We start from the raw sequence: 20697 nt of genomic DNA, 5'->3' as shown, positions 1-20697 counted from the left end.
AGAGGAGAAAACTGAGGCCTATAAAGATACTTAATTTTCCCAAAGGCCCCCAGCTGGTCCAAGGCAGAGCAGGGGGTTCAGCCCAGGTGGGCTGGCTTCTGAGGCCGTGCTCACCTCACTGAAGCACGAGGAGAGGGCCTTGGTTTGGGGATTTCGCCTGTGTCAGCGGTCACCACACCATCCCCAGCAACAACCATCCCAGCTAACATTCTCTGGGTACTCGCGACATTCCAGGTTCTGTGCCAAGAGCTGAAACGGCAGGGCCCAGGTTGCTCCGCTGGTGCGCCAGCCCAGGTTCCTGAGGAAGGGCCTTGCAGGGATGCCTGCCCTGCACACAGGCCGGCCAGGGTGTCCCTCAGTGCAGTCCTGTCATGAGCTGTTTGTCTTCTCGCCCTGCCTTCTTCTCTCCCCTGTTCCTCCCTCCTTTCCTTCCTTCCCTCCCCACCTGTTCCCTTCCTCCCTCTATTGATCTTTCATAACCTGTAGTCCTTGCCCTGTGCTGTGAGGAAACGTGTTTCCCCAATCAGAACACTGATGGGTCTGAGCCAACCAACGGCTCTGGGCCCCAGGTTCTGCAGGGGAAATCTTACATAGCCTCAGTCCCCTCTGCCTGCCCCTCCCCAGGATTCAGCCACTCAGGCCCAATGAAACCCAGGCCTGCAGTGAGGTCAGCACCTGAATGGGGGACTGGAAACCCCAGGCAGGGGTCAGACACGGGCTGGCGGCCTAGGCCCTCCCTGCCTCCTTAGGACACCCTACAGGGACCAGCCTGCTCTGACCTGGAGAGAGGTGCAAGGAGTAGGGTCCAGAGTGCTACAAAGACCGGGGTCGGGGAGAAGGGGGTCTGGACCAGTCTCTGCTTCCCCCCTGCCTCCTGTCCCTCCCTGCAACAGAACCCTGAAACTATTTACACCCCTCCTCTAAGGTTTCAGCTGTTCTAGGATTCGATTCTTTCCCTGCTCTATTTTTCTTCTTTTGCAATCTCCAAGAAACATGAGCTGCCAGATGGGTGGGGGTGCTGATTGTTTTCTGTCTGACATCTGGATTTCGTTAGCAGCCCTGGGCATGCTGACTCAGAAATGGCAGCTCCCCTAGGCTCAGGCGCTCCCCAGACCCCTCACAGAGCCCCATCCTCAGCTGGACACAAGAGGCACAGGTGAAAACACCCCTCAAGCCTCCCTCACAGGAGTAACCTGCCCCCCAAGGATATATTGGGAGTGGTGGAGGCTGAGGGCTTAGAGAATTTCTGCTTTCAGCTCAGCGCCTGATGGATGGTTGCCAGGCTGGGTGCGGCTGGGCCTGACCACTCTGAAGGGTGGACAGAGGGCTTAGGGAAAGGATGCCAGATCCTGGATGTCCTGCCCCCATTTGCACCCCAGTCTCTATTCCTACAGAGGTGATGAGTGGACTATCAGGGCAGGAAGCCCTGCACTGACCCCGAATTACAGATACATTTCAGAAATGAGGAAAGGTAGACCCAAATTACAGATACATTTCAGAAATGAGGAGAGGTTAAATGGCTTGTTTAAGGTTGCATAGGAGGTAAGTAGCAGAGTTGGAACTTGAACTTTGGTCTTCGGGTTAAAAACTTGAAGCTATTCCTTTGACCTCCACAAGATGTCCCTTCACTAAGATCAGGGTCCTTATGTTGGCTTATGGACCCTGGACCCTATCTGACCTTTAGATAGAAGGTAATGTCTGGGGTTTCCACATCCTATCATCAGAGAGCCCCGTGGTGGCCACCCGATCTAAAGCAGCCTGCAGGTCTTCCCAGGGCTACAGGATGAGTCTTATGGGCCCATTCCTCCACAAAACGTTGTTAAAAATGATATTTTATGACTGCATTGGTATAAAGACAAACATTATCCAGGATACATTATTATCATTATTATTTTGTAATATTTATATTTTTATCCTCACCTAAGGGCATTTTTTTCATTGCTTTGAGAGTGAGAGAGAGAGAGAGAATGCAAGAAAGAAGCATCCATTGGCTGCCTCCTCCTGTATGTGCCCGGACTGGGATCAAATGTGCCAGGACCAGGGATTGAACACGTAACCCTGGTATGTGCCCTGACTGGGAACCAAACCCACAACCTTTCCATTAGGGGACAATGCTCCAACCAGCTGAGCCACACTGGCCAGGGCTGCATTCATTATTGTTACATTTATTCTTTTCTTCTGGCTTTAAAGTAAATAAACATTAAAACATTTTTGTGGGCACTTAAGGAATCACAGGCCTGCCATTTGTCCTGGAGAAGTCAGCCTGGACCTCTCTGTCAAACCACTCAGCTTCTGCAGAACACTTCTTGCTGTCTCATATCTCCTTATCTTATTAACGTGTGCTTACTGTCTAACTTCACCAACCAGAAGGTAAATTCCAGGACAGCAGAAACCTTTTCTGGTATATTCACTGTGGCATCTGTAAATGCTTAGCCCATTATAGGTGCTCCATAAATATTTGCTGAATGAATAAATGAAGGAGAGCCTATTTTTTCAGGCAGGTAAATGTGTATCCCAGTTAGGAGCACCCTACTTGCCCAGGTGGCCACCTCAAAAAGCTGGTAGCCTCCCTTGATACCTTATCCCTCCTCCCCTCACCCTCATGGTCACCATATCCCACAGATGCAAGCTACATCCTCATGGTGTCCAGAATTTGTCCCCTCATCTCCAACCCTGGCTCACCCTTGCCCTATATCTGGTTTTACCCTCTATCCACATTCCTGGACTGGCTTTGCTAGCACTCTTGCCTCCTACAGCCCGGCCTCTGACCTGCCACTAGCGTGATATTTCAAAATGCCAATCTGAGCATGTCACCTGAAACGCTTGCATGGCTTTCCCTTCCCTCCAGATAAAGTCCAAGTTTGTGCAGCCTGGTACACAGGCCTTTCACCACCTGTTGCAGCCACACCTCCTGCTCCTCCCCCTAGGCACCCAGAGTGCCAGCTGCCACCAAGGGCCCGCAATGCTCGGAAAGCAAACTCCCGTTATATATACAATTGCTTGGAAGACTTCCCTGCCTCAGACCTGGACTCCTCCTCTCAGAGGCCTCCCATGAAGCCCAGGCAGAGCTGGTTTCTCATTGCAAACCTCAACTGTAGCTCTGATCACCCTGAATGGCCAACTGTGTCTCAGTCTGTCCCATAGAGGACAGGGGTAGGGTCTTATCTAGCATAGGCCTGGCACACTATAGGAGCTCAGGAAGAGTTGGGGGATTGTAGTAGGTCCTGGGCCTGGCTCTCCTACACAGGCTGTGTGTCCTGGGCACAGATGTGACACCGAGCCAAGTCCCCATCACAAACCCACACAGCTATGCAGGCAAGTGCACCTGGCTCAGAGCAAGGTGCTACTGCTCAGGTCTTCACAGTTCTGCCACACTGGTGTACAGAGGGCAGCATGAGATGCCCAGGCAGGTAGGTAGCAACCATGACTCTTCTACAGCCACCTGAGATCTCTGCAGCCACTCCAGTGGGCAGCCCCCACCCACCCCTAGCCTCCTGGACTGCACTGAGACAGCAGACGCCCTGGGGCTGGACCAGAAGTAGAATCTACTGGACACACAAACTTGGCCAGACCAAACCTAGTAAGCCCTCTGCCCACATTGTCCTTGTCCCTCTTTATTTCCAGCAACCCAACTTTTCAAAAAACTCTGACATTCTGAGAATGATAGTGGAGATCAAAGTTTGGATGCAAAGGCAGATAGTAGAACCTAGTTTGAAAAGCATGGGCTCTTGAATCAGGAAGACCCAAGTTCCAATTCCAGCTTTGCTGTTCATTAGCTGTATAACTTCAGCCAAGTCACTTAACTTCTCTGGGCCTCAGTTTATGATCTGGCAATTGACTGATAAGAGTTTTTTTAAAGAATTAAATGAGCTGATGCACAAAACATGCTAAACTCAATGGTAAACTCAATGCTTAGAAACTATTATCATTGTTGTTAATGTTATTATTACCCTTGAACTAGAGGTCTAACACAACAGCAGAAGCAGGCTTTTCAAAACAGCATGGTAGACATTCTTGACTCCCTAGACTTCTTGAGCCAGTCCTGGCATTGGCTGGAGATGGACCCTAGTCTAGGCACAGGCCTCACCCCATGGGAGGGCTGCCCTTCATCAAAATTGGAAACTAGTCTCCAGTACCTCACATTTCTACTTCAGGTCTCCCAGTCTTCCTGCAGAACCCAATCCCCCCACACAGGGATCTATGAGAAGCCCCACTGTTTTGATGAGCTGAGCTCTTGATACCTTTATCACATGTTTAAGATTGGAAAAAAAAACAGGTTTCCAACCCCTGATTCCTGTGTTATACCATCCGGGACATTAGCAGTGAATGCTTTAATAGCATTTTCACTGTGCCTTCCTCAGAGCTCTGGGGCTGCATGAATAACGTTAGGAGCTAGCTAGGAAGGGCTAGCTTAGGGTGCTGCACATTCCACTCCCAGTTAGGCCATTTTTTAAGATATTTAGACCATTTAAAAATCACTTCACAGGAGAGGAGAAAGAAGCAGAAAAAATATTCTAACAAATAATGGCTGAAAACTTCCCAAATCTGCTGAAAAACTTTAATCAACACATCCAACTCAAGAGACTCCAAGTAAAATAAAAATGAAGAGACCCGCAATGAACACATGATAATAACTGCTGAAAGCTAAACAAGGAGGAAATCTTGAAAGCAACAAGAGAAAAATGACATCATTTATAATAGAATTCCAATATTATTAACAACTGACTTTTCATCAGAAATAAAGGAAGTCAAGGGGAAGTAGGGTAACATATTCAATGCACTCAAAGAAAAATAAAACCTGTCATCCAAAAATTCTATACCAAGCAAAGCTATCTTTGTGAAAAATGAAAGTGAGATAGCAGGTAAACAAAAATGGAGGTTCCATCGCTAGCACACCAACCTTTCAAGAAATGCTAAAGGAAGTTCTTCAGGCTGATAGCAAGTGACCCAAACAGCAATGCAAATAAACGTGAATAAAAACAAGGAGCACATTACATAAAGGTTATGTAATGTGAAAGACAGTATAAATAAATATTTCCTTTTGTTTCTTCTCTTAGCTGATGTAAAAAGCAATTGTATAAAACAGTATGCATAAAATTATACTATTTGTCCTATAACATATATAAATATATTTGCTAATAACAGCACAAAAGAGGCAGGTGGGTACAAATTTGTCTTGGGCTAAGAAAATTACTCCAGGTGGTAAGTAACTTGAATCTACACAGTAACAAGTGAAGAGAACCAGGAATGGGAAAGAAGAAGGCTAACCTGACAAATAGTTCAGTGTGCTCGCTTGCTCTCTCTCCCTCTCTCTCTTTCTCAATACAGCAATTACATAATTGCTTTCCTTTCTTTTTCTACCTTCTTTAAAACACATAAAATTATATAATAGTTACAACAAGTATTATTGAATTTTTAACATATATAGATGTAAAATGCACTAACAATAATACTACAAAAACAAGGAAAAAAAGACTAGAGCTATGTAAGTGTACTAGTCACTAGAGTTAAGTTAGTATAAATTGGAAGCAGACTCTGATAAGTTAAGATGTATAAGATAAGTCCTGGAGCAATCACTAAGGAAATAGCTTTAACAATAGTAAAAAAAAATCATTAAAGAAATTTAAATGTTACATTAAAATCATCATTTAATGCATAAGGAAACAGTAAAGGAAGAATATAAGATGAGAAAAGACAGGAATAATTTACAAAACAAAAAGTAAAATGACAGACCTAAATCCAACTACATCAATAAAGGATTAATAATAGCATTATCAATAATGTGAAAGGATAAACAATCCAAACAAAAGGCAGAGATTGTCAGGTTGAATAAAAAGTAAACCAAGATCCAATTATATGTTATCTACAGGATGTGCACTTTAGTTTCAAAGATTTGAACAGATTGAAAGTAAAAAAAAAAAGGAAAAAGATCTATCATGTAAACAGCATCCATAAAAAAAGCTGGCTCTGCTGATGTCAGAAAAAATAGACTTTAAAACAAAAAGTGTTACCAGAGATAAGGAGGGCATTTTTGTGATGATAACAAGGATGGCCCTGGCCGGGTGGTTCAGTTGGCTGGACCATCTTCCCAGGGCACCAGGGTTGCAGATTCAATCTCCAGGCAGGGCACGTGCAAGAGGCAACCAGTAAATACATGAGTGGGTGGGTCAATGAATGGATCTCTCTCTCTCTCTTTCTCTTTCCTTTCCTCTCTCTCTCAATCAATTAAAAATAAAAGATCAACCAAGCAGGGAAATACAATTATGATGAACATAGATGAACCTGATAAGAAAGCATCAAAATACATACAGCAAAAACAGACAGAACTGAAGAAAAAATGGTCAATTAAACAATAATAACCCTGGCTGGTATGGCTCAATGGATTCAAGGCTGGCCTGAAAAGCAAAGGGTTGTTGGTTTGATTCCCAGTCAGGGCATATGCCTGGGTTGTGGGCCAGGTCCCCAGTAGGGGGTGTGTGAAAGGCAACAACACATTGATGTTTCTCTCCCTCTCTCTCCCCCTCCCTTCCCCTCTGTCTAAAATGAATAAATAAAAATTTTTAAAAAACGATAATAGAGATTTCAATACCCCTACTTACTATAATGAACAGAAGAACTAGGCAGAACGTTAACAAGGATTCAGAAGACCCAAACAACATTTTAAACAAAATAGATCTAACAGACATCTGTTAGAACACTCCACCCAACATCAGCAGATTATTCTTAAGTGCTTGTGAACCATTCTCTAGGATAGCCCACATGTTAGGCTATAAAACAATAAAGTTAGAAGTGTTGAAATAATATAAAGTATGTTCTGTGACCCCCAATAGCATAAAATTAGAAATCATTTTTAAAAGGTATCTGGGAAACTCATACATATGTGGATACTGAAAACATACTTCTACATAACTAGTGGGTCAGAGAAGAAAAAGGGATATCAGAAAATACCATGTGATAAGTAAAAAAGAAGATACGACATACCAAACCTTACAGGGTGCAGCTCAGAGGAAAATGTATAGTTGTAAACATCTACAGTAAGTTCTCACTTAACATCATTGATAGATTCTATGACTTTAAGTGAAACAATGAATAATGAAACCAATTTTACCATAGGATAATTGATATAAATAGCAGTTAACTTCCAACAGTACCTCATCAATGTTGTAATGAAGCAACACTCACTGATAATGTGCTGTACATAAATAAAGAAACTAGAAAAAGAAAACTAAACTCAAAGCAAGCTGAATGAAGGAAATAATAAAGATTAGAGTGAAGAATTGAAAGCAAAGACTCAGAGGAATATTTGTACACCCATGTTTATTGAAGCATTATTCACAATATCCAAAAAGTGGAAGCAGTAGTTGCCTGTTGGTGAATAAATGCATAAACAAAATGTGATGATCGCACACATGCACACAGACAAATATTATTCAGCCTTAAAAAAGGAAGGAACTCCTGTCAGATGCTACAATATGAATGAACCTTGAGGATATTTTAAGTGAAATAAGCCAGTTACAAAAGGACAAATAGTGTGTGATTCCACTTATAAGAGGTCCGTAGAGTAGTGAAATTCATACAGAAAGAAAGTAAAATAGTGGTTGCCAGGGTATAGGGAGTAAAGAAGAGGGAGTTCCTGCTTAATGGGAACAGAGCTTCCATTTTGCAAGATAAAAAAATTCTGTGGGTGGATGGAAGTGACAATGGCAAGATAATATGAATGTACTTAATGTCACTGAACTGTACACCTAAAAACAGTTAAGATGGTACATTGTATGTTATATGAATTTTGCTACAATTTCTTAATAGATTAGAATGTTAAGTAATAAAATAGAAAATAGAAAAATAGTAGAGGAAATTAAGCCAAAGAACCTAAGTTGGTTCTTTGAAAAGGTCAACAAAATCGTCAAAACTTTTGCTAGACTAAGGAGAAAAAAAGAGAAAAGAGTCAAATTACAAGAATCAGAAATGAAAGAGGGGAACATTAGACCAAGCTTACAGAGACAAATACAATTACAATAGAATATTATAAAGAACTATATGCCAATAAATTAGATAACAGATAAAAGGGACAAATTCCTAGAAAGACACAAATTACAGAAACTGACACAAGAAGCAATAGAAAATCTGAATAGACCTATAACAAGTAAAGAGATTGAACTAGTAATTTAAAAAATCTACCCACAAAAGAAAGCCCAAACTCAGATGGTTTTGCAGATGAATTTTACCAAACATTTTAAAAAGAATTAATATTAATACTTCACAAAATCTTCCAGAAAATAGAACAGAATGGAACACTTCCAAAATTGTGGAACTGATAAGTGATATTACATGAATAAAGCATGAAAACAATATGTTAAGCAAAAGAATCTGGGCACAAAAGACCATGTATTATATGATTCCATTGATATGAAATGTCTAGAATAGGCAAATTTATAGAGATAGAAAATAAATTAGTGGCTGCCTAGGGGCTGAGGAATAGGCAGTGACAGCTAAGGAATGTGAGGTTTCTTTTTGAGATGATAAAAGTGTTCTATAACTGTCGAAGTGATGGTTACACAACTCTGTGAATATACTAAAAATCATTGAATTGTACACTTTCAATAGTAAATTATATGGTATGTAAATTAGATCTCATTAAAGCTATTATCAAAATAAGCACTCCACTTTTAAATATTATATATTCTGAGCTTTTTGTAATATTTTATTCAAGGCAAAGTTTTCCATGCCTTAAAAAAAGCCTTGTCCATGCATCCATTCATCCAGAAAGGCTTGCACTGAGCACCGGCTGTGTGTGGTTCCTTGAGCTGGCATGGGGGTTCAGACAGTGAGAGGTACAGAGGTGAATCTAGCCCAGCACTGCCCCTGAGCTTGTGGTCAGGTGAGGGGTAGGGGGCATCCAATTAAATTCCTGCCTGCCAAAATACCTAGTACCTTGCCAGGAGGGCGCATTCTACATTCTAACCCAAGGGAGAAAAAAATAATGCTAGCCAACATTTACTGAGTGCCCACTGTGTGCCAGGCATTGTGCTAAGCGCTTTCCATGCATTTTTTCAATGGACCTTCACAATCCTATGAGTCAGTGTCCTCATTAGCCTCATTTTACCAATGATGAAACTGGTATTTCGGACACTTGCCCTTCCACCTCTCATGAGGGATGGAGGGAGATACCTGGGCCTGCAGGAGTCCCAGACAGAACCAGGTTTGTGATAGGGCCAGATGAGGGCTTCTATCCATTCAAGGGAGAAACTGAGGCTCCACAGGCCACGGGTGACTCACTTGGAGTGGCATGGGTGCTCCAGGAGGCTAAGAGCTCGGGGGCCCCAAGACCAGGGTGCTCATGTTCATCTGCCCTCTCCTCAGCACTCCACCTCCCCGAGACTCTGTTTCTTCAACTGTAAAGTGGGGCTATGACTCCTGCTTCTCCAAACACTTAAGAGCCCTGCACGAGGTAAGTGAACACGCCATATATCCCACATGAAGGAAGAACCAGGGTTAGCCCTGCGCTGGAAAGTGAGGGGCACTGAGGGCAAGGGACCCTCTGTGCCCACATTTAGAAGAGGTCTGGCTCTGTCTGGAGAGAGGGCAGTGTGCGCACGCACACTCACACACTCCTTCACCGGTCTGCCACCTCTGGCTTACCATCTGTTGCCTTTGGATAGTGGTCTCACTGTGGGAGGCACAGCCGCCCTTCTTCCATCAACCCACCAGCCCCATTCAAGCCCTCCTTCCCCTGGAAGCCTTCCCTGGCTGAGAGCCCAGCGTAAGCATACCTCCTCAGAGCCCTGAAAGCCCCTGATGGTGTCTGAGTATCACCTGCCTAGTGCGGGGGGGTCGTAATATCCCAGCTCCTCCACTGACCAGCTCAATGATCCTGTGTAGTTCTTAACTCACACAAAGCATCATGTAACATGGGCTAATAAGAGCACTTTACACACAAAGCCGTTGTGTGATGAATGAAATAATGCTTCAGGACACTTATCACAGTGCCTGTGTCCTTCAGTGGGGCTAGGTCCTGCTCTGCCCACCTCACAGACTGTGGGAAGGAGAGGATGGAGGGAGGTTTTCGAGGTATCGTTGTGAATGGCTGAGAGCAGAGTCCCTCTGCTTGGGGGCTCAGCTGGGGAGGGCACTGGGAGGTGCTGACTAGGTGGCTATGGACATGACTTTGAAGACCATCCAGATCCGTAGTTGCTCATTTGCCCCTTCTCCTATTCAGATACCCTCTGGGGGCAGGGCCTCACCTTCTGCTGAGATCCCCTTGTGCTCAGGGCCCCTGCTCACTCCATATTGAGGGACAGACAGGGCCCGCTGGAGTGTGGATCTGGAGAACAGCCACCAGTGGGTCAGCTCCCACTACTCAGGAACCAGGGAGGGCCTCTCTTGCCTAGGGGTAGGGGGAGGCCAGATCACTGGAGTACATGAATCACCGGGTGAGCAGGGCTTACTAAAATGCAGCTCTGGGGTGGGCCTGAGATTCTGTATTTCTGACAAGTTCCCAGGCAACAACATATTCAGCTATGTCTGGCTGTACTTTAAGTAGCAAGGACAAAAAGCACAGCATGACCACTTGTGATGGGAGTGGTGAGCGGGAAGCACATCTCAGCTTCCCGCTGGTCCTGGCGGGACCCAGCCCCACCCAGCCAGGCCCTCAGCTTCCAACATCTGGAGGGTGAGACAACATGGATTTTCTGAGTTTACAGGATTCCGTTTCCATTACATATATGAAATAAAGTAGTACCACATCATAAAAACATAGGAAAATATGAAAAAATAGTAGGGAAAAATCACTGATAATCTCATACCATATTTAAAACAACTGTTAACCTCTCTTCCCAGGATTCCAAAGCCATGTCTGTCAGAGAGCCAGGGGTCATCTCATGAGTGGGGTCAGCCTCAGAAGTCCCACTCAGTCATGGTGAAACATTTGGTGAGAGACAGGGGTTGCTCCCCATACCCTTGACCTCCCAGTCCCCTTTCTCCCCGCCCCAAGCCCCACAGTGCCTTCACCCAGACCCATTGTGGGGGCACAGACTTATGGCAGGCCCACTCTGTCATCACAGGCAGCAGGTTGAGGAGCCTACTGCAGAGGAGGTAGAGGTGGGGCTTGAGGGAGGGGGTGCACATCTGGATTCCTGGCCCAGAGCCCACATTCTTTCCCTGTGAGTTTGAGGAGTTGGGGTCTCAGGAGAGAGCTGTGAGGAGGCAGCTGGCCTCCATCCCACTTCCCTGTAACAAGACCCAGCCTGGCAGGGAGACTGGTGGGCCTTCAAGACCCAAAACCTCATTTTGGGGTACCCTACTGAGATTTCTGCCTAACCAGTGCAGGTCCAAGCTGAGCCTCTGTCCTGTTCATACCAGCCAGACTTAGAAATACCAGAGGGACAAAAAGGTGGGGACCAGAGAGAGCCATAGGGCCACTTGCTCATGGAAGGGGACAAGGGACAGGTGGGGAGCTGATCCACCTATCCTACCCATCTACCCATAGAAACTGTTACACAGTTGATAGGGAGCCCACAAGCCCCACCTGGGCCAGGCTGCCTTACCTGGGGGCAGTCCTTGATGTAGTGTCCTTTGTTGAAGCACAGGTGGCATAGGTAGTTGGGTGGGGGCCTCTTGCTGGGCTTTCGGGTCTCGGAGGTGAGGGTCAGGTCAGAGAAGTGCTCGGTGAGGGAGCTGAGGCCATCAGCAATGTTGTTGAGGGAGCCATAGGGTGAGGCACTCTTGTACACGCTGCTGCTCAGTGCCTGCGGGGACAGAGGCTGTGAGGGCTCTGGAAGGCCTGGACATGCTCATTCACAGCTATGACCTCGGGGAAGTTTCCATGGGTGGGCATGCACTCACACACAGGCACACACACTTAAATTCATAATGACCCGGCAGCTGCCCATGGGCTCTGGCCTCCTGGAGCCTGAGTTCTAATCCAACTCTGGTTGTGTGTCCATGGCACACCAGTTAACCACTCTGAATGGTGACTACCTCCTAGGGTTTCTATAAGACTAACATGAAGTCACAAACACATAGCACTTATCTCCTGCCTGGCATTTAGGAACCACTCAGTAAGTGGTGATGATCATGGTGACGATGATGATGATGATGATAACGATAATTATTATTATCATTAGCCCTTTACACACTGCATAGAGATAAGCAAGTATAGCAGAAAACAACCTGCTAGGTTTGGGGCTCTGTTGCTTACTGGCAGAGTGACTGTAGACAAATCACTTATCTCTGAGCTGACTCAGTTTCCTCAACTTGTAAGGTAGAGGAATGTCAGAGGCTGCACAGTTTCCAGGGCACAGAAGAGCAGACTGCAAGTCAGTGCTTTGCCTTCTCTCCTGCGGCAGGAGGCCTGTGCAGACTGTGTCCGGGGAGCCCTTGCCCAGCCAGCCAGCTCTCTAGGAGCCCAGGGAGGAAGTTGCCCACCTCTCCCACCTCTCCCACCTCCAGTTGACAGGAACCAGATGTCTTGCCTGGCTTCAAAGCAGACGCGGCCCAGGCCCCCTCCTGGTGTATACACCCTCTATTTATAGGAGTCACAGGCTCTGCAGCCAGGCACACTGGAATTTAGCGAAGGCGGGCCTGCGGTGAGGCCATGGGCCCCCTTTCCTGAGGCGAGGCCAAGACAGAAAAGAGGCAGCTTCCTCAGGAGGGTCCATGGCAAACCTGGCCATGGGCTTGGGCATCGCCTGACCCCAGCTCAGGTGCCCAAGAACTCCAGGAATGAACTATAGGCCTTGAGGAGCCTTGGGTCTAAATGGAGAGACATGGCCTTGTTCTTGAGAGTCCCCAGGCTGATGGGTGAGGAGAGCCTGAGAGACAGCTGCCTCAGTTTCCCTTACAAAAACAGGGCAGACAGGGGCCCAGGGTGGTGATAGTTCTTTCTGTGTCCCCTCAGTGTGAGAAGGGGATGAAGGTGAGTGAAGAGCTGGCCCCAAGGGACTAGGCACCCCCATAACCAGGATAGAACCCACCCTCCCCCACATGTTTGCCTCAGCCTCCCTACTTTTCCATCTCTAGGGATTCGGCACATGCCCTCTAGAGGACACAGCCCTCACCATCTGGGTACCAACACTCCCCTTGGCTCCCTAGACACCCTGCTATGTGACCCTGGGCTGGCTCCTTTCTCTCTGGACCTCTGTTCCCTCCAGTGCACGTTTAGATTGGAGCCTAGGATCTGAAAGGAAATCCACAGACAGCACATCCAGGGCAGCCCAGGCCCAACATACAGCTGGCCTCTAGCAACTGGGCACAGAACTCAAAGGCTCCTATGACCATCTCTGCTCTACCACTGACCAGGGCCACCATGAAGCCCAGGGCCAGTGGAAGATACCACACAAACCTGCATTCAGGCTGAAAGAAACTCCAACTCTCAGGTGGCTCAAAATGGGGTGGCTCATCCTGCGAGGCAGAGGGTCCCCATCCCTGAAGGTGTGGGAGCCAACAGTGAACAACCTCAAGGGGTATGGGCGGGTTCTAATGGAAACGAGATTAGATGATAGCTGAGCACCTACTATGTACTAGGCCCTGGAAACTTTACACATATTAAAATAGTTGATGCTCACAATGGGGAACAATAAGACATTGTCCCCATTGGACAGATTGCTGATGTTCCAACTTGCATTGAGTGACCTGGGAAACTTTTAACAAATAATTTTGTGGACCCCACTTCAGGCCTACCAAAACAGCCACCTGGGACTGAGGACCTGGAGTCCATACTTTTTACTATGGTAAACTATACCTACATAAAATCTACCAGTTTAACCATTCTTAAGTGTACGGTTCAGTGGCATTACGTACATTCACATTGTTGTGCAACCATCCCCACTGTCCATCTCCAGAAACTTTTCATCACCCCAAACTGAAGCTCTGTCCCCATTAAACACTAACTCCCCCTTCCCCACCCAAGTTCAAATAGGCATTTTTAAATCCCTCCCAGGCAGTTCAGGTACAACCACCTGGCAGGGCCCCCAGACTTTTCAACTGTTAAGGTCTTTCAGTAGATGGGCTCTACGCCTCTCCCCACCCCACTGGCCTGAAGGCGGGCAGCACAGCCCCAGCCTCCCAGAGAAAAGTTCATCCAAACACGAAACTTGAAGCTCTAAATGCGTGACTCACCCTCATGGCTGGGAAATGCAATTTCACAAATAACAACCCTCTTTTCCCCCCTTTTTCTTTCTTTTTTTCCTTTTTCTTTTCTGGATGAGATAGAAGCAAGTAAGTCCACAGGAATCAGGACTGTTTTGGCAGCTAATTGTCGAAAGGAAGGGGAAGTTTCGTGGGTGCCAGAAAGTGCGCTAATTACACCCTGAAAAACCTTCCCCTCGTCATGCAGCCACACTCTCCTGCCCACGGGCAGTCCTGCTGGTATCCCTAGGCAGCCTGAGTCCTCTGAGCAGGCTGCCCTCTCCCTGGCAGCTCGACACCTCAAGAGGGTCCCTGCTTTGCCCCTGTCACACAGGCAGCTCCAGGTCAGACAGGCGAGGCCAGAGCTCCTCTCCTCACTGCTGCTCCCACCTCTAGAGTCCTCTGGCCTGTCCCCTACAGCTGCTCCAGCCCCAATTCAAGAGGATGCTGCCTTAGAGTTGAAAGGACAGAGAGTGGTGAGTTGATACAACCTCACTCTCACAGACGGAGAAACTGAGACCCAGAGAGGACCAGGGGCACAGACCAGGGCACACAGCCAGGCCCAAGGGCCAGTCCTGCCTGCCAGTGTCGCAAAAGGTGGGTGGGGCAGCAAGCTGTTTCCTCTCCGAAAAAGTCGAGGAGGAGCTCAGGCCATGGAGGTGAAAGGTGAGTCAGCCTCTCAGATGTTTTCATGGCCTGTGACAACTGGACAGAGCAAAAGCCGGGACACACAGAGCTTCCTCCCCTTTGGCTGCAGAGCTGTGGCCTGACCGCTTGGGTTTCCCAGGTGCAAAATATAAAATGGAGCAGGGAAGGTGGGTAAACTTGATGATTCCTGCAGCCCTACTTTCTTAAGGTCCGACACTCAGGTACTGAAAGATACCCCCAGGGTCCAGCATGCAGGGTGCACTTAATCAACAAGGGTGCCATCTGTTCCAGGTCCTGCCATCTGTAGCCAAGGGCAAGATTGGGCAGAAGCTCCCTTTATCAGGCAGCCCCTAACTCTGCAAGAGCAGAGCTGTTCCTCTGTGTCCCACAGAACAAGTGTTTTTCTACCTCCAGTTTGGCACTTGCTGTCCATCTCCAGGAGGCCTTCTCTATGTCCATCCCGACCTCCTCCGGGCCCTGGCTCCTGGTCTGGTTCTAACTCTAGTGTTGGGGCCTCAAAGCCACCCCTTCCTCTTCCTCAGGCCTCAGACTCTACCTGACCATGTGAAAGCATAGATTCAGGAGCTCCTGAGGCCTTGCTGGCCACGGAGGCCCCAGCTTCCTCCAGGGGTCTCCTGGACCTTCCTGCCATAGCCCTGTCCCTCAGTGCTGTGGGTGGGGTGGGCCCACCCCATGACTCCTCTGTCCTTGCCTCCTCCTGAAGGAGCTCTGAAGTCTCTCTCTAATCTCTTTGCCATGTGATGCCTCCTCATGTCTCCACAAAGCTGGACGTCCTGAAGGCAAAGATTCTCCCATGCTTGTCACTCCAGAGCCTCTCCTTACACTCGTGGTGGTCCTGGGTACAGATAATCCCAGGCAGGGAAGGGCCTGGGAGCCCCACTTGACAGAAGAGAGAACAAATGCCTTAACACCTTGAAGGAGTTAGGTTGAGGTCACCAGGTTCCTATGGACCAAATCAGAGGGTGGTGTCTCCCCAGATTAAGCTGCTCTGGGTAGTGGTTGAGAGCCGCCCATTAGTGTAATGGGCGGAACCCTCTGGGCCATCAAGGCCCAAATCACCAGCCTGGGGGGGAAAAAACCATCTGTCCTTCTTCCTTGGGTCAGGGACCCAAGTAGCCAGCAGGAAGTGTGGGAGCCTCACACCACATCTGCGGAACAGAGTATCAGACTCCTGTCCATCGTTGGAACTTCTCCAAGGTTCTGGCTTGGTGGCTGGGGAAAGTTAGATGGGAAGACATTGTTTATTCTGATATTAGTTGTGCCACATACTTGACTAGAACCTTTCCCTTTCTTAGTCCTCGGCACTACTTTATAGAACTGGAAACTGAGGCTCAGAGAGGCTGAGGAACTTGCCCAAGTGTGTGGCTGAGAGGAGATTCACACTCACCCAGATCTGCTGGTCTATTATATTCCAGCCACAACACAGCCTCCAAGGCTTGGCTTCCCCTCCAGGAAGGACAGCCAGAGGAAAACGCCAGGTGTGAACCACTCTTCTTGGCACAGAGGCCTTGTGACATCATATTGCCAAGCCCCTTGGCACTGGCAAAATGACGCACTGGCTTTTCTGGGCTACGTGAGGGATTAGGGCCCTGGGGTTGGTGGTTCTGCTGAGGGATTTGGGGTACAGAGGCAGAGATTTCCAAGGCTGACTCTGCCTGCCAAGCTCTGCTCCTCCTCTCCCCGACCCCTCCCCCTGCACCAGGACAGTAAGAGGGCACAGTAGGTGGGGGACAGGCCAGAACTAGAGTGGGTGGACAGAAGCTTCCAAGGCCAGCCTAGAGGGAGAAGACACCAGTGCAGAGTGGAGAGGCAGGGACAGTGGGCAGACACGGAGCAACACCTGCAGGGAAGGACATGCTAGTGGGTGAGACGATGAGAAGGGCAGCATCTGAGGTGGCCTGGCTAAAGCAAACAATGAGCCCTGCCCTGCAGACCTGAGAGGAACCCAGAGGGGAAAATCTCTGACCCTAGTCCCCAGCTATGTGGAGGTTCTTTCATCAGTTGAACATGACTGCTTTCTTATCCCAAAAGTCTCCCCTGCACCCCTGCCCACAAAAACATGTGTATGCATGCATACACACACTTGCACATACATTGAAACCACTTATCTCACAAATGACTCCACTCCTTCTTCAAGGAATCTGCACTTCTACCCCTAAAGTCTATCTGGGGCTTCAGCCCGGAGTCAAGTGCACGCACACAGGCACACACCCTGTACACACGAGCAGAGGTGGATGTGGGTTGGGCTCAGGGAGAGGAGGAGACAACTGGTTGTCAAGGCAAGGAGTTGGCCAATGGGAAAATGAAACCACACCTGGAAGGAAGGGTTCCCTAGCCACAGTCAGACTGCAGCTCTGCTCCAGCTTTGTGGTCCAAAGCTGACCTGTAGGTCAGGAAGGTGGCAGAACCAGCACCCTTACCCAAGCAACCCTTTGCCCAGGACCACTGAGGGCACCATTGCCTCCTGGAGGTCCATTCACCCAGGACATGCAAAACACAGCCAGTGCTCAATGAGACATTCTAATTTAAATAGGCAGTCCATGTTCTTTTTGGTAGAGAAGGAGCAGGGAGAGTGAAATGGGGAAAGGGCCAGGAGATGGAGGAGCAGTGGCAGTAGGGCAAGGCATAGAAGACACAGGGGAAACACCCTCTCCCCACTCACATCCTCCTGCTCCTACCTGAGTCACCAACCACGTGACAGGTGCTCATGGTTCACAGCACTGAAGCCCTCTCCCCAGCTACAACATAGGCACTGGGGATCAGGCTGCTTCTCCTAGAGTGCATTAATTGAATGAAGGCAGAAAGCATGAATCAGAATCTGAGGACTAATTGGTACTCTCATATTGGTCAGTCTGGGGTGCTGCTGAGGCTTGCAGCCTCAATAGAAGAAGACCTTGGTTAGGACTCCACCACTGACATGAGGGCACCATGATCTCCTTGAAATCATACACAACCATGTGTACCTGCATGTGCATGTATGCTGTGCTGTGTGCACTGTGGAAAGTAGAGAAGCTTTAGGCATCTTCAGATTCTCAAAGAAGGTCAAGAACCATCAGCACACCTAAGTTTCTGCTGGGACTCCTCTAGGGACAAGGTTTCACCATCTCCCAATTCCTCTTTCTAATTAACCAAGATCCCATCAAATATTCCTTCTGTGATACAAAATGAGAGGTTAAGAGACTGAGGAGAGTGTTCACATAATTGCAAGAATGGGGGAGGAAAAGAGGAGAAGGTTCAATTCATGTCATCCTCCCACCCATCCACCTAGGAAACATTAGCTGAGCACCTAGTACGCCCTGGGCACCGACTAATGATCAGATGCTAGGACTGCAAACACACACACACACTCACACACACAGAGGACAGTTCAATCATCCTGAGGCCTAGGCTGCAGCCCTGGTCTCCCACTGATTTCCTGACTGTTTCATCCTCCTCTTGAAGAGCCTTAGTTTCCCCATCCAGACAATGTGGATGCTACACACAGGCTACAATATGAGACAAAGGTATAGGAAGTGCTCAGTGTCCATCTCCTCTGCCTCTCCCAAGCAAGGCTGCCCTTGGACTCACATCCCATGGAGCCCCATGCTGAGTGTCTGAGGAGTGGCTGGAGCAGGGGCACAGAAGGGAACCCAGTACCCATGGCCAGTGCTACCACTCCTCAAAAGGTCTGGGATCAAGAAGGCAAGGTCAGAGGCACTGAGGCTTGACAGAATGCTCCTGGTATGGCCTGCCCTGCAGTGGCACCCATAAGAATGATCCAGATGAGAGCCACCCTGGAGACCAGAAGGATGAGCCACTGAGACTACTGCAATTGGACTACAGTAGAGTTCTAGATCTGGCTCTGCCACTGACTCTGCCACTGACTTACTGACTGACCAGCCAGATCTCTGCTTTCTCTTCTGAAGGTGGAGGCTATGAAGAAAGAGAGGCCAAGATTAATGCACCACTGGAGAGTAAGCAACTGTTACTCAAGAGCATCTTCTCCACAGGGCCCTCCTCTTGGTGCTGACAGAGCCTGGCTCTCTGTCGCTGCTAATTAGTAATTACTAATGCTGCTTGCTTTCCTCACTACCACCTGACTCATAAGTTCTCTGAGGTTCGCTCTCCTCTCTGAGGCTAGGCCCACCCAGTTAACTTCATTTGATGAAGGGTGGATCAGGCCACCTCAGTCAATAAGCCCTCGAAAGACAGTCCCCCTTTTTTGAGTCACAGCTCAGCTTCCTGGGGGTGGCTGAAGGGAGCCAGGCATCCTCTCAAACTCCTGTCTAGGCCAGAGCGGTCATTCCTCCCAGGACCTGGGTCTGTACCCCCACCTCACTCCATACAGACTACAGAGGCTGCTGAGAACAAATTCAGCTCCTAAAACCCACTCTTAGCCCCAGTGAGGCAAACTCCCATCCTCATACAGGGATGTGGCTTTGTTCTACACATCCACCTTGGTAATGTGACCCCTTGGTTCATCTGTCCCTGTGGAGGGCACAGGGGACACATCAAAACCTTCAGAAGAGTTGTCAAGACCTGGGGCCCTTTTAAAAGAGGACCCCATAGTCGCTCCTCCTAGGGTTCTAAGAGTCCTGTCTATGCAGAATTGCTGAAGCCCTATCTGTTAAGCCTTGTGACACCTTTGCCACTTTTCTCAAATCTCCTACAGGCAGGTCAGAGTGGTAAAGGGGTGGGGAGGGGGGGTCCTTCAATGCTGCAGAAGATGTTGCTAGGACCTGGGGAGGGCCCCTGGGTTCACAGCTCCAGGAGGAGCCTCCTAAGGGTTGGAACTATCCAACAAGGAAGATGTCTGCCTCAATGGAGTGTTCCTTGGGTCTGGAGATGTTCCAAAGAACACTGCTAGGTGTTTGTGCCAAAAGGTACTCCAGTCAAATAGGCATGGAAAATGTTGGGTTGAAGAATGGTTAATAGGTTTTGTGCTACAGGACTTTTCAGACCCTTTACAGTCCTAGAGGGCATTGTGTCTTTGAAGGAAGGACAGTATGCTATGCTTTCCAGATGCATTTCACCCCAAAGCGTTTCCCCACAGTCCCCATGAAGAATTACTTGACCATATGGTCACATCTGCAAGCCACAGCTGTCCCTGGAGGAACAGGGAAAGAAAGGGGCTTCCCTAATTGGACCCAGGGTGGCATAGCCACCTCTCTCCCCTTGAGAGGGCACAGAGACTACCCAGGAGGGTCTCTGGGCATCACTCTGAGGGGCACGAGAGCTAATGCTCAACAAGGTCATAATTCTACTTTTCTGGAAGTGGGGTCCCACCGTACATACACAGCTGTGAATTTAAATTCCAAACAAAACTTGGCAGGGAAGACCCCATGTCTCCCACCTCCCCCTCCCTCTAAGAGCTGCCTTCCTTGAGTACCTGGAGAGAGAGATAGTGCTAAGCCAAGGGCTTCAGGTGTCTCTATCCAAAGACAAAGAGTTATCACAAATGATGGGTTGAAAGAGGGTTCACAGGGTTCCAGGTTCTAGACCTAGATGGCTTTTTTTTTTTTGATGGCTTTTTTAAAAATTGCACAAAGTGCCTGTGCCTGCTTTGGCCTGGTACCCTCACCACAAGCTGAGAAGCTGAGGAGCACCTCCAAGTATCCAAGTCACCTCCTGATGCTTGCTCCTGCACTTGCACATGAACTCTGCCATCTTTCTCTCTGCTTCCAGGGCCAGTGTTCCACTCAGAACCCTTGGCTTATCTTCAGCTTCCAGAGCTGAGGTTCCAGGGGCACAATGGGCTTCTGTGCCCCCACGTCCTCAACACCCCCACCCCCCGCCCAAATCCCAGCTGCATTCATGGTGTTTTGCTATTGTGGTGGGAGCAGCCTGGGGGTGGTACAGGAGGGGGTGGGCTCTTGGCACAGGGACTGGCGCAGACAGGCTGTGGTCAGCAGTCAGCATGCAAGT

At 48.3% G+C, this 20697-nt stretch overlaps 1 protein-coding gene across 1 annotated transcript in view; it reads right to left on the bottom strand.

Moving 5' to 3' along the window:
• The window catches only part of ZCCHC24 (zinc finger CCHC-type containing 24), a 60361-nt gene that overhangs the window by 36613 nt on the left and 3051 nt on the right, over positions 1–20697 (bottom strand). The window contains exon 2 of the mRNA XM_028512488.2: positions 11544–11744. Within this exon, the coding sequence (XP_028368289.1) occupies positions 11544–11744 (201 nt within the window). The remainder of the gene's footprint in view (positions 1–11543; positions 11745–20697) is intronic.

The sequence above is a fragment of the Phyllostomus discolor genome, chromosome 5 (genome assembly GCF_004126475.2).
Source record: "Phyllostomus discolor isolate MPI-MPIP mPhyDis1 chromosome 5, mPhyDis1.pri.v3, whole genome shotgun sequence".
In the NCBI taxonomy this organism is placed as follows: Eukaryota; Metazoa; Chordata; class Mammalia; order Chiroptera; family Phyllostomidae; genus Phyllostomus; species Phyllostomus discolor.
Note: the sequence above shows the minus strand (reverse complement) of the source record. Positions and strands in the feature narration are given on the sequence as shown.